The 15,640-nt window shown below is 33.1% G+C and overlaps 1 protein-coding gene across 1 annotated transcript in view; it reads right to left on the reverse strand.

Annotated features, from left to right (window-relative positions):
- ctnnd2a (catenin (cadherin-associated protein), delta 2a) overlaps positions 1-15,640 on the reverse strand; it is a 452,260-nt gene that overhangs the window by 222,262 nt on the left and 214,358 nt on the right. The window contains exon 9 of the mRNA XM_073830570.1: positions 8,438-8,744. Coding sequence (XP_073686671.1) covers positions 8,438-8,744 — 307 coding nt within the window. The remainder of the gene's footprint in view (positions 1-8,437; positions 8,745-15,640) is intronic.

A 15,640-nucleotide genomic window follows, 5' to 3' on the forward strand; every position in this document is an offset into this window, starting at 1 on the left:
ATCACAGTGTGCATTTGTATTTGTCAATGCAGAAGCATCGCTTTGTCCCTGAGTGGACAAGGACGGCACTAGAGTGCGCATCCACATTAAAACAAAGCAGAGAAAAAGCTCCTTGGTGCCCCAGCAATAATGACTGTGTTGAAAAGGAGGTTTGCACCTAAGCTTTGATCAATACAAAGGGGAAGGCGAAAAGCAGACCCCTTTATTTTCCAATGGCAATCCCTTATTCTCTCCAGCTCTACGGGATACGCCGGCAAATCGATAACCCCCATTCAATCACACTCATTTATCTTCATCCCTCAGTCTCCCTTCTTCCTCCTTGTTCTCTCACGCTGCAGGTGGCTCATAACTCTGTTTATCGCTCCAGATCAGCAACCGTAATACGGCCAAAGATGGCAAGTGTTGCAGCCCTGGTGTGAATATATATATATAGCAGAATCTGCAAAACGTTAATTATTTTACCAAAATAAGAAGGATCATACAAAATGCATCCTATTTTTATTTAGTACTGACCTACTGAACCCTTTCCAACATGACTGTATGATTTTGAGATCAGAAAGTTCAAACAGTCACTAATGCTCCTGAAGGAAAAACCATGCTTTGCCGGGGTGAAAACTTTTGAACAGAATGGAGATGTGTAGATTTTTCTTATTTTCCCTAAATATCATATTTTTTTTCATTTAGTACTGCCCTTCAGAGGCTACAGAAGATAGCTGCATGTTTCCCAGAAGACAAAATAAGTAAAATTTACCTTACTTAATGCATGATTTTTCATTCTAGAGAATCAGTGAGCATTTGAGCCTTCTATAATAGTTGTGTATGAGTCCCTCAGTTGCCCTCAGTGTGGAAAGATTATCTCAAAATCATAAGTTGTTGTTGGAAAGGGTTCAAATGCACAAAAATGCTGGAAAACTAAAGAATTTCTGGGGCCTGAAAGATTTTTCGAAGAACAGCAGGCAGTTCAGGACAAAAAAGGGGAGTGTAAACTTTTGACCTCTAATGTATTGATATGCATTTTGCATCTTGCAATAGCGTTTGATGGTTTCCTGAGTGCTTTAAACACATTTTTAGCTGCATGATGAATGTTACTAACATGCAAATGCACTTTTTGTTTAATCACTGCGTGTCAATAAGATATTTCACATATGTGGATCGCAACTCCCAAACACCTGTCTGAGATACATTTTGAGGCAGTTGGTTGTGAAAATTATGGATGTCACACAACTAACTTGTGAACAACAGCTGCTTGAAAAACTTTTGACACTTTAGAACAATTCTGTATTCTGTCAGTATTGTGCTTCATTTCTTGTGGTTTGGGTTGTACCACGTGCGCTTTCAGGTGGAAAGGTCAAAGATTGTCATTTTGTCATTTTGAATAGTTTAGCGTTTCACCCAAGGACATGCTTTGCCCTTACAAATGTATACAAAAAAAAAACACTTTTTAGCAGTGCTTCACACTTGCCGTGGGCTGAGGATGTCGAAATTTATTATGAGCTGCAGCACTTGTGGCAGTGTGCGTTTAGCATACCTGTCCTCCCTCATCCCTTCATCTCCAGGGAGGAAACACCAGAACAGAGCAGAAATAGCCTTCATTAGAGTCATAACCCACTTACAGCTTATTGTCACGCAGCAAAATATACACAAAAAGCAATTAAACAAGCCATTTTCTCAAGAGAACAAGCTAGAATTTTGTCACATAAGGGAACAAGCGCCGTTTAGAGTCTAAGTCATTGGCTATTTGCATTGTGTTCGCTCATAAACCCAATAGAGAAAAAGGGTTCACGAAGTAAAAACACAGTTAATTGTTTCCTCAGAGAAAGTATACATTTTCAGACAAACCTACTATGAGCTGGGAAATTGTTAAATGGTATACAGCATGCTTATGCTTGATGATTATGATTTGAAGGTAATTCTATTTATTAATTAATTTCTTTAATAATTTAGGGGGAACCCCGGGTATTATGACTTGTATGGCTTAATATAACATAAATGATGTGTCTTATTAAAATATGTAGTAGAAACCCATGAAAGATTACGTTATTTAAAAAAATCCACATCGTTTATACAGTACATATTTTGGACTATGGGGGGCCCCAATATTTCGATGATGTGAAATGGTTGCACTCAGTGAGCTACTGGCACTACCTGTTGCTATTTTTACTGCAATACAACTCGAAAATAAAATACTGATACAATGACAACAGCTACTGAAAGAGCTTACAGGTGGCGATGGATATAAGCGTAGGCTTAACACACAAGGACTCCACAAGGAGTCTAATTGCCTCAATATCGAGGCAAATTCGCACTGAGAAACTCCTTCAGTGGCATTGGCATGTTTACATCCTGCCAGGATGACTTCTAGCATTTCCTGCCTCTGCCGTTTGTAAGCTCTTTCAGTAGCTGTGGTGTACTAGAGCCTCAAAGGCATAAGGGCTGAAGTGGAGAGAACAAAGACGCAGGTCTTCAAGAAGTTTTATTCGTCCACAGACATGTTTCCATTCTTTTATCCTCTTCTTATCACTAGGAAAGCAGTGAAGACTTACATTGCTTCCATTGTTGCCCTTCAACTGAAAATTACAACTAAAAGCCAAACAATGTGGCATCGTATCAGAATTTCACTTTATGTTTTGTGGTAAAGATAGCAAGAGGTAGCACCAGTAGCTAATCAAGTGCAACATTTAATGTCATTAAAATAGACACCCCCCATAGTACAAAATATGTATAAAACGATGTGGATTTTTTAAAATAATGTAAAGCTTTAATGGGTTTTCTACTACATCTTTCGGTATGAGACATTTTTTACATTATATTAAGCCATACAAGTCTTAACACCCCTATATAGTAGGAAAATAGATCCAGCAATCTCGGATATCATCAGAACTTTTTATTGAAATCCCTACAGAGAAAATTAATGGGAAAATACTTCCACAACCAAGGTTGCTAAAAGTTGTGCTCCCAGATGTGCTCTATTCAGGCTGAATGACTCCAGGCACAGCCTTGCCTTTATATGAATCATACTCAGTCACACTCAGACTAAAGAGCTCACGCTTTCGTTCTGTTGCTAGTACTAATGCTATTCAATCAACTTCACTCCCTCCACACTATAAAAGACCAAAGTGTACAATAAAGATCAAAGAGACTCTATATCACACATTTATTTCAGAAGTAGTTGCCTGTGCATCAGCGTATCAAACTGTATCTGTTTGGCTGTCAATGTTGATTTTGGGACTGAACAGAACATGCAACGCCTAAGCTTTCTCTTGAAATTCTAGACTGAATTGATAGAAATAAGCTAAACAAAAGATTAGAAAGATGCTTAATAATTTAAACCCTGGACCAGTGGAGTATAAAGTACCTGAAAACCAGAAAACGACTTTGGTAGAAGTTGAAGTCACCATTTAGAATATTACCTGAGTAAAAGTCTTAAAGAATGTGATACTTATTGTACTTAAGTCTTAAATGTACTTATTGAAAGGAAAAGTACAAGTAAATGCAGTATTTTTTTTCGCAACTGCGAGTTTATATCCATTTTTGCGGAAAAAAAAGTCAGAATTGCGAGAAAACAGAATTGTGAGATACTCATTTTTGTGTGGAAAAAAGTCCGAATTCTGAGTTTATTTCTCGCAACTGCAAATTTATATCACCCAAACCGAAGAAAAAAGTCAGAATCGAGTTTGTCATGCAATTGTGGGGGAAAAAAAAAAAATCCTGAAAACAAGTCAGAATTGCGAGATATAAACTCATATTTTTCAGAAAAAAAATCAGAATTGTGAGTTTTATCTCAAAACAAACACTTTCAGACAATGTAATACTTTTGTGAGATTTTTTTTTATAAAGTTTTGCAAAATTAAGAAAAATAAAACATTTAGGAAATGTAGTGGAGTAAAAGTAAAAGTGGGCTAAAAAAATAAAAACTCAAGTAAAGTACAGATACTCCGAAAAAACCCTTAAGTACTGTAACAAAGCACAAAGTTTGTACATTTCCTACCGTAAATATATCAGAACTTATTTTTTTGATTAGTAATATGCATTACTAAGAATGTCATTTGGACAACTTTAAAGACGATTTTCTCGATTTTATTGCACCCTCAGATTCTAGATTTCCAAATAGCTGTACAGTATCTCGACCAAACATTGTCCTAACAAACCATTTCAATAGAAAGTGCATAGTTAGCTAGCTTGTGATAGCAGCAACGTGCTTTTTAGCTTCTTGACTGTAGCTGCTTTACATTATGAGTAGCTCGTACCATTTCAAAGTAACATCTCTAACACTAATAGTATGCAGTCATCAGCTCTGCCTAGACTAACACTAAATAGCACCACTGCAGTGGCGTTTATTAGCCCAACCATAAGTGCATGAGAGCCAGAGTGCATGTGTCACCACAACTCACAACTAATTATCTGCTGTCGAGTTTTCCAGGAGCGCTGTAACACCGAGCAGATGAGGAGCCACTTTCTATAATGGCAACATGCGATCATCACTGTCCAATTAAAAAAAAAAATGGAAAAGGAAAGTTTTAAGTGATTTAATCATATTATCACACATATCAGCTAACCTTTAAAAATAAAGTGTTATAATTGAGGAGTGCAGAAAGAAAGTGTGAATTCAAACAAATGAAAATATGAAACATTAATGGATGGAAATAAATGGAAAATAAAGTTTTTAGTTATTTATAATTAATACTTTCACGCATATCAATGACTTGTTTAAAAATAAATAAGGTGTTATAATTGAGTGGTTATAATTATTATACATTCATAATTGAGCAGTACTAATTCAAACAAGAGAAAACCTAACAAATATCGATTAACACTTTAGCTTAGGTACCAGTTCTTACTCACCCCTATGCAAGACCAGCATTTGTGGTTAAATAGTATAAACATTTTTATTTATTTTTTTTAGAAAATGGCAGATCGTTTTGCTAAATAAGACCGTTATTCCATGGTTGGGATTGTGTGGAGCCCTTTTAAGCTGCAGTGAAAGTGCAGTTTGGACCTTCAACCCATTGGCTCCCATTGAAGTCCACTACTTATATAGAGAAAAAAATCTGGATTGTTTTCCTTACAAACCTTAAAGGTTGTATCCTTTAAGGATACAACCTTTAATTTCATTTCAACTGAAGAAAGAAAGACATGAACATCTTGGATGACATAGAGGTAAAGAGTAAATTTAGTAGTATCTATTGTATTATTTGAGCAAGGTGTGAAGAATGACAATTATTTATATTATTTTTATGCCAGTGTAATACCCCCAGTCTTCATTATTATGGTTTCCCATCAGTAGCCAATACTAAAATAATAGTGTTTGCTACGGCATGCGTCACTGTTACTACTTTTTACTCCCATAACTCATTCCATATAAATTGTACTATGGATGTGAATTATATCTGAAACTGTTGATTGCAGAGAAGAGATGTTCTATTAATAAGACCATTGTAACCACCTTGAACACCATAGCAACTGTGCAAAAAGTGGAAAAAGATGCAACAAATAACACACTTCCAAAAGCTATTGACTAAGAAACAAGTAAGGGACTAAGTAACAGTCTATCTATTAACCAGAAATCTCAATCTAAAGTTATTTGCCTACATATGCATAGAATCCGTCTGAGACAGAATCGTGGGGAACAATGTATCACATTCTAAAATATTTATTCTTATTACCTCATTTACATATTCAAATAATTTATTTGCACAAGACAGAAAAAACAGTGGAGAGAAAAAGATGAGCCGGTAGTATAAAGACCCAGCAGGATTAGCCTTTGATAAGTCAACTGCTGTACTGTGATATGAACGGAAGATAACAAAACAGAGCTCCCTTATGGCTACCAAATCACTTCCATCTTATTTATGTCACGGCCAAATGTTTACTGTGAATGCTGAATTTGATTTTACCCTGATAGACTGTCTAAATGTGTATTATAATGATTTCTGAGAGATCATGTGACACTGGAGGCTGGAGTCATTCAGCTTTGCCATCACAGGTATAAATAACATTTTACAATATATGAAAAATTGAAAATAGCATAAAATGTTAAATTGTAATAATCTTTCATGATATTAGTGCTTCGTAATGCATTTTTGATTAAATGAATGCAGCCTTAGTGAACATTAGAGTATGGAGGCCCGTTTCCGCCACTGAATGAAAAATAAAAAAGTTAATTGTCGAGTTTATAAACACAGTTGTGAGTTATAAAGTCAGAATTGTGGGATATAAACTTTTCTCACCAAAAAAAAAAATTATATCCCGCTATTTTTCCCACAATTCTGACTTTTTTCTTAGAATAAACTTGCAGTTGTGAGTTATAAAGTCAGAATAGCTATAAATAAACTTGTAACTCTCTTTTTTCAAATCTGAGTTTATTTCCCGCTATTCTGACTTTTTTCTCTCAGTTCAGAATTTTTCTCAGAATTTTGAAATATAAACTTACATTTGCGAGTTATGAAGTCAGAACTGAGGGATATAAACTCACAATTGTTAGAAGTTAGAATAGCTGAAAATAAACATGTAATTTTATCTTTTATCTCACAAATCTGAGTTTATTCTGACTTTTTTTTCTCACAATTCAGAATTTTTCTCTGAATTTTAAAATCTAAACTTGCAATTGCAAGTTATAAAGTCAGAACTGCCGGATATAAAATCACAGTTGTAAGTAATAATGTCAGAATAGTGGAATAATTCTGGCTTTTTTCTTACATTTCTGACTTTTTTTCTCAGAATTTTGAAATGTAAACTCACAATTGCGAGTTATGAAGTCAGAATAGCAGGATATAATCTCGTAATTCTGACTTTTTTCTCTGAATTTTGAGATATTGACTCACAATTGTGAGTCATGAAGTTAGAATAGCAGGATATAAACTCATAAATCTGACTTTTTTCACAAATCAGAGTATATATCTCGCTACTGTGACTTTTTTGAGGCGTAAACTCGCAATTGTGAGTTATAAAGTCAGAATAGCAGGATATAAAATTGTAATTGTGTCTTTTTTCTTACAATTCTGACTTTCTCAGGATTTTGAGATGTAAACTCGTAACTTTTGAAGTCAGAATTGCAAGATATAAACTCGCAATTCTGACTTTTTTTCTCAAAATTTTAAGACATAAACTCGCAATTTTAAGTTATAAAGTCAGAATAGCAGGATATAAACTAGTAATTCTGACTTTTTTCTCACAATTCTAAGTTTATATCCCACTATTGTGACTTTTTTCTCACAATTCTGACTTTTTTCTCAGAATTTTGAGATATAAACTCTTTTGTGAGTTACAAAGTCAAAATAGTAGGACATAAACTCGTAATTTTGACGCTTTTTTCTCACAAATCTGAGTTTATATGCCGCTTTTGTGACTTTTTTCTTGCAATTCTGACTTTTTTCTCACAATTTTGAGATATAAACTTGCAGTTGTGAGTTATAAAGTCAGAATAGCTGGAAATAAGATCGTAATTTGGACTTTTATTCTCACAAATCTGAGTTTATATGCCGCTATTGTGACTTTTTTCTTGCAATTCTGACTTTTTTCTCACAATTTTGAGATATAAACTTGCAGTTGTGAGTTATAAAGTCAGAATAGCTGGAAATAAGCTTGTAATTTGGACTTTTATTCTCACAAATCTGAGTTTATATCCTGCTATTCTGACTTTTTTCTCACAATTCTGACTTTTTTCTCAGAATTTTGAGATATAATCTCGCAGTTGTGAGTCGCAGTTGTGAGTCACAGTTGAAAGTCCAATTCTGAGGAGGAAAAAAGACTGATATGTTCTCAGAATTGCGAGTTTACATCTCAGAATTCGGACACAATTGGTGTTATAAAATCATAACTGTGAGACATAAACTCGTAAGAAAAAATAAAAAAATTGTGACTTTATTTCTCAGAATTGTGACTTTATTTCTCAAAATTTCCAATGTAGATCTCGCAATTCTGACTTTTATTCTCAAAAATTCAGTGGTGGAAACGGGCTTCCATGTAAGATACATCTTTTAAAAACATTAAAAACTCTTACAATCCCAAACTTTTGAACAGTAGTGTATGTAGACTAAAAAAAGAAATAGAAATAGAGAATCTAAACTAAAATAAAAAAGTAACTTTGAAACTAAAATAAGACCAAAGCACTAAACTAAAACTCAAATCTCACTATAAGACAAGCTAGATGATCAGTCCACCAGTTGTCCATCATAAACCATATGCTCATACGTTGGAATTAAAAATACTGAAACTTACAACTTGGTTAGTCTCTCTATAGTTCTCTAAAATACTAATACTCACTTGTACTTACTCAATAAACAGCAATATAAATGCAAGGACTGTCTAATTGTTTGCAAAGGCGGCCCCAAAAAAGTGACACACACAACTCCTGAACACCCCTTCAGCAGCTGCTCTTCCAGCTCAAATCTAATCCATATGTGTACATTTGCCAGGTCCAATGGGCATGCAGACTCACCTGGGATCCTTCTGAATGCTGTCGATGGAGGGTGAGCGGGCCAGGTTGCCCTCGGGTGGCAGGGCCGGGCCGGACTTGCTGTAGGGAGACTCCACTGATGAGCAGTATGGCAACGTACGGTAAGTATCTGTGTAATTGGCACCCTGACCGGACGTGTAGCCGCCTCTGGGAAATGTCCCTGTGGCATTCTGACTTCCTGTTCGCTGCAAGGGTACGGAGTCAACACCAGGGGAGGACGGGGCTATGGCAGGAGAGTAGGGACAAAACAAGAAGTTCAGGACCTGCTCACAGAACTGGTTCACTAGGTCTAGGTACAGGAACAATGAGAGGACAATGAGAAGACAGGCAGACGAGATGTGATACAATGAAAGAATGACAAGCAGGGAGCAGAAAGGAGGAAGAGATGACAGCAATGAGAATTAAAGCTCTTAACAGGTACATAATAGAGAGAAAGTGAGTGTTACTAGTCAAAACCTTTCGTATCACATTTGTAGAGACATTTAATATTACAACGTAGAAACAGAAGCCTATGTGGCAGATAAAAAGAATTTCTATGGGAAATAAAAAGCCTATGTATAGTAAAACTGGATAGGAAAACTGTATTTTAACTAATTTGGATAAACATTGCCTTAACTAATCACAATCAGCCATATGGATGTTGCATTTCTTTAAAGGGGATGCTAAATCAAATGTGTGATTAAATTATTAATTGTTCACTTTTTAAAAAATATTTTGTCCAATATTTTATAAATAATTACTTTTATACAGATATTTATAAAGACAAATATTTTGAAAACATTTATAACATTAAAAAAAAATAATAAAAAAATTAAGAATCCTTAAATATATAGATAAATATTTATTGAACACTAAATCACCTTATTAAAACGATTCATGATTCAATGAAATGATACATGTGACACTATCTTAACGGCTTATGAAAATTCAGCTTTGCTGAATAAATTAAATTACATTTCAAAATAAAATGAAATAAAATATAAAATACAAAAAATACATTATTTTAAATTGTAACAATATTTTACTGCAGACAATAAAATAAAATAAAATAAATGTAAAAAAAATGATTAAAACAGTTATTTTTAAAATTGTAGCAATATTTCACTGCTGAAAATTCAGCTTTGCCATTACAGGAATAAATTCTATTTTTTAAATATACTACTACTACTACTACTACTACTACTACTACTAATAATAATAATAATGATAATAAATATTATAAAAAACCATAAATAAAATAAAATGTATCTTTTTTTAAATAAAATAAAATAATATAATATTAACAATTATTAAAACAGTTATTTTAAATTGTAACAATATTTCACTCCTGAAAATTCAGCTTTGCAATACAGGAATAAATTACATTTAAAAATAATAAAATAAAATAATTATTAAAACAGTTATTTTAAATTGTAACAATATTTCACTGCTGAAAATTCAGCTTTGCCATAAATTGCATTTTAAAATATAATAATAATAATAATAATAATAATAATAATAATAATAATAATAATAATAATAATAATAATACATATAATAAAAAATAAATAAAATAAAATTTAGCTTTTTTTTTAAAATATGTATATTAAAACAGTTATTTTAAATAGTAAAAATATTTCACTTTTTCCACATAATTCTGCTTTGCCATTACATAAAATTGATAAAATTACATAAAAAATGATTAAAACAGTTATTTTAAATTGTAGCAATATTTCACATTAAAATTTAGCTTTGCCATTACAGAAAAAATAAAAATAAAATAAAATAAAATCAGTTCTTGAAAATTGCAACAATATTTCACAATATTACTGTTTTAATCATTTTATTGTTAAAAAATGCAGTCCTTGGTAAGCATACAAAACTTAAAAACATTTAAATCTAGTATCTTACTGACCCCAATATTTTTTTAATTAAACTAAATGCTAAAAAATAAGGAAAAAAGAATAACAAGGAACAAAACTAAAACTAAAATAAGACCTAAAAAATAAACTCTTTTTAACAAAAAATTAACGAAAAAAAAACTCACTATATGACAAGCTAATTGCAGAATGATGAGTTAACTAGTTGTCCATTGTGACCCATACGCTGAAAACTGCAGTGCAAATTCAATAAACTGCTTGATTAGTCTCTACAGTACTCTCAAATGGCCCAAAACTTGTAATTAAATAATTCATCTTGATGCCTGATGACTCACGATTGACCAAGCTTATGTAAGCTCGAAATTAAGTTTCAAAAACGGTGTGAAAAGGGAAAATGAATATCTACGGCGAGACAGGATGGCATCAGATGACATCACAGGTCATGTGACTCCCTCATTATCTTTATACAGGTGCAACCTCGTCTGATCCCTCTAAGAGGCAGATCAGTTTAACTGTGCATTTGTTTGCTTTTTAACATATTGAGGTGACAGAGTGTATCCATTTCGCTCAATATGAGGGTAATGTGGCAGCCACTGTCTGCTAGGCAGTCACAGTGGAGTGTCTCATAAATCTGGAGCGCGAGACGATCAATGGCAGAGTTCGGAGTCTTTACCACAACACTGCCAGTGAAGCCGTAAAACAGGACTATTAGTCACCAAACACAAAGTGCACCCTGGGAAAAAAAGGCTCAATGTATCTTCGGAGACCATCCATGACTCTTCGGCTTCCTTTAGAGAAAATGTTGCACTCGCTCAGTGCAGGCTAACGATAATTAGACACAGTTTGAGATTAATGAAGACCGCTTGAAAAAGGAAAAAAGAGAGAGAGAGCTAGAAACAGGGTGAGAGAGGAGGGGGGAGCCTGATGGATTGAATTAAGCTTCCTGAGCCAGAATATATAATGAGAAGCTGATGGACAGAAGAGAAGTAAAGTTCAGTGAGCAGACAAGGGAGGCAGTGTCTCCTCAAAATATTGGATGAGAAAAAATAGTAGTACAAAAATAAAACAACACCAGTATTACAAAATATAGAATTAAAAAGTGTAAAAATCACTTGTTTTCTCTAAAGAAACATTATCCGACAGAAGTCTGTCTCTCTTGCCTCCCCTGAGCCCATTGAGTTTTAACAGACCCCCTAAAGCGTGCGGTGAGTTTGGTGGGGCGTAAATGAGAAGGAATGGAGGTTGTCATTGTGATATGATTGGATATGACTGGTTATGAGCGGCTGTGATTGGTTCATGCGATAAGTCCCGCCCCTTGCGCTTACGTTCGTGAATCAGTCAGAATGAACAATATAATGGCATTAATGGGAAAACTCATTTAAAAAGTAAGAAAATAACTAATTTACTTAAAATAAGACTTAAAATAAAATTAAAATAAATAAAAAATATATATTATTAAAACACTTATTTTAAATTGTAATACTTCACTGCTGAAGATTCAGCTTTGCCATTACAGGAATAAATTACATTTGAAAAATGAATGAATGAATGAATGAATGAATGAATAAATAAATAAATAAATATTTTAATTATTAATACTGTTATTTTAAATTGTAACAATATTTCACTGCTGAAAATTCAGGTAATACAGGAATATATTACATTTTAATAAAATAAAATAAAATAAAATAAAATAATGTAGCTTTGCCATTAAAAGAATACATTACATTTCAAAGTAATACAATTAAAATAAAATAAAATACATTTTAATTATGAAAAGAGTTATTTTCAATTGTAACAATATTTCACTGCTGAAAATTCAGCTTTGCCATTACAGGAATAAATTACATTTTAAAATAATAAAATAAAATAATTAAAACTGTTATTTTCAATTGTAACAATATTTTACTGCTGGAAATTCAGCTTTGCCATTACAGGAACACATGCCATTCAAAATAAATAAATAAAATAAAATAATTAAAACAGTTCTTTTAAATAATAATATTTCACTGCTGAAAATTCAGCTTTGCCATTATTTTTTGTAAATAAAATAGAATAAAAATAAAATAACAAAATATTTTAATTATTAAAACAGTTATTTCAATTAAAACACTATTTTTTTCACTGCTGAAAATTCAGCTTTGCCATTAAAAGAATAAATTACATTTTAAAATAAAATAAAATATTTTAATTATTAAAACAGTATTTTCAATTGTAACAATATTTCACTGCTGTAATTTCTCATTTGCCATTACAGGAATACATTACATAAAAAAAAAATAATAATAACAAAATAAAATAAATATTATGTATTTATGTTATTTTATTTTGTAACAATATTTCACAATATTACTGTTTTTATTGTTTTAATGTCTTGGTGAGCATTTAAAGATTAAAAAAAAAATAAATCTTACTGACCCCAATATTCTGACTGTTAGTTTATGTAAACTAAATTTAAACTAAACCCTAAAAAATAAGGAAAAAAGAAAACTAAAATTAAAAAATAAATGTAAATAAAAAAGGAGAGAAAAAACTAAATTACAATTGGACTTAAAAAACATACTAAAACTAAAATGAGTAATTAGCTTGGTGTAAATCTCTGTAAATCTAATTTAAAGTAAATCCCTGTGTCTGTGACCAATATTTACCGAGCCTTGATGATCTGAAAAACTCAAAAACAGTTCACAAATAAAATACATTGTTACTGCCTTGATTATCATTAATGTAAAAATCTAAAATAGAAATGTTTTTTTCTTCTGAATGTGTAGGTAATGTCTATTTAAAGTGACTGTAACATGAATTTATGTAAGCTAGACCTAATTATCAACAACATTGTTCAATATAACACACACACACACACACACACACACACACACACACACACACACACAATTAAATTTGATTAAAAAACAAGCATAAATGTGTTTCTCTGAAAAAACAAAAAACAAAAAAAAACTACATAATGAGGTGGCAGAGTATCCATTTGGCTCAATGTAAGAGTGTGGGTGTTTTGGCTCTGGGTTTACTCAAACTCATTAATCCAATATGAAGATTTCAAATAACTCAAGGTCTCAAACCAGTTTAGCACTGAAGGCCCTCAGGGCTTGATTTACAGCTTCAACTGCATGCAAACACATCCAGCAGGTGAAAATCTATCTGAATATCATTAATTACCTCCCAAGAAAGGGCTAATTAAATTTCAGTCTTTAACTAAAAGCTGAGTAACCAGCACTGACTGTTTTGAATCTCACTCGACCTTGACAGATCACATCATAAGGTCAAACACTCATTCAGTTAATAAATGAAAGACGATATACAGTTATAGCCAAAAGTTTACACACACCTTGAAGAATTTGCAAAATGTTAATTATTTGACCAAAATAAGAGGGATCATACAAAATGCATGTTGTTTTTTATTTATTACTGACCTGAATAAGATATTTCACATAAAAGATGTATTCCAGAGAAAAGAGAAAATAATAGCTGAATTTATAAAAATAAAAATGTACATACACTTGATTCTTAATACTGTGTTGTTACCTGTAGTTAGTGATAGTTGAAAGCTGTTCATGAGTCCCTTGTTTGTCCTGAACAGTTGCCCACATATTCTTTGGTTTTTCTGAATTTTTGTGTTTTTGAACCCTTTCCAACAATGACTGTATGGTTTTGAGATCCATATTTTCACACTGAGGGCAACTGAGGGACTTATATGCAACTATTACAGAAGGTTCAAACGCTCACTGATGCTTTAGAAGGAAAAACTATGCATTAAGGGCCGGAGGGTGAAAATTTTTGAACAGAATGAAGATGTGTACATTTTTTTATTTTGCTTAAATATCATGGGTTTTTTTTCCATTTAGTACTGCCCTTCAAAAGCTACAGAAGATACTTACATGTTTGCCAGAAGACAAATAAGTTGCCCTGTTCTTTAAATTCCAAAAGTTTTCACCCCCTAGCTCTTAATGCATCAAGTTTCCTTCTGAAGCATCAGTGAGTGCTGAACCTGTATGATTTTGAGATCCATCCTTTCACACTGAGGGCAACTAAGGGACTCATATGTAACTATTACAGAAGGTTCAAATGCTCACCGATGCTCCAGAGGGAAAAACAATGCATTAAAGGGATGGTTCGGAGTAGAATTGACTTCATTGCTATGCACTCCGAAGCCCATCTAAATACCCCATCCGAAGTTTTTTTTTTACCTTAGTCGAACATTTATGGAGATATTAGAGTTTTTCGAATTGCTTGTTACAGGAGTGAATGGTACATGTGATGTATCTCGTAAATTGCACCACTAAACGTGCAAGTAATCTTACCAAACTTGTGCAGTAGTGTAAATAGGTTATGTACTCACAAAACGCTGCATCAGAACATTTGTAAGTCCACCATGAGTGTTTTAAAAACACGTTTTAGCCGATCCCTACTAGTCGAAAAAACTACAAATGGCGACACGTCGACGTCACTTCCCTGGTTTGAAAAAAGCACGTAACTTTTACATGCTTTTACCGGCTCTTAATGCATCGTGTTTCTCTCTGAAGCATCGGTGAATGTTTGAACCTTTTGTAATATTTGCATATGAGTCCCTCAGTTGTCCTCAGTGTGAAAAGATGGACCTCAAGATCATACAGTCATTGTTGGAAAGAGTTTAAATACAAACAAAGAGAAACTTGAACAACTACCCCTCAACTAAAAAAAAAAAAAAAAAAAATCAGTGTATGTAAACTTTTTAAACGTCATTTTGATAAATGTAACTATTATTTTCTCTTGTGGACTATATGGTCAGGTCAGTACAAAATTTTAAAACATGCATGATCCCTCTTATTTTGGTAAACATAACATTTTGCAGAGTCTGCAAGGTGTATGTAAACTTCTGACCTCAACTGTATTATCAAATAAAACTGCAATTCTAAAAAAAAAAAAAAAAAAGTAAAAATCTTGTCTTGTTGACACACTTTTCTAAACAGTAAGTATGCTGCTTATCACTGTATGTGTAAGCGCTGCTGCTCCAGGCCTGTGCTCCAGACTTTATCATCATGAAGTGTTGCCACTCTGCCAGGAGAATGACCTTTCGGTGACCTTCATATTCCATTAGCTTATTTTATCAGAAATGGTGTATCTTCTGCGACCCCACACATCACTACACGGACAAGGGCTTTCCTCGGCACAGCGTGAGATAGAATGCACAAGCGGACAAGGGCGCACACAAACCCACTGGATAAGATCTTGCATAAAATCTCGACAGGCGACCCGTCTCATATCTATTATTTGTCATCGGCGATCGTAAACACTGCGCGAGCAGAAAGTAATACCTGGCAAATATGAGACT

Source organism: Garra rufa, chromosome 24 (assembly GCF_049309525.1).
Source record: "Garra rufa chromosome 24, GarRuf1.0, whole genome shotgun sequence".
NCBI lineage: Eukaryota > Metazoa > Chordata > Actinopteri > Cypriniformes > Cyprinidae > Garra > Garra rufa.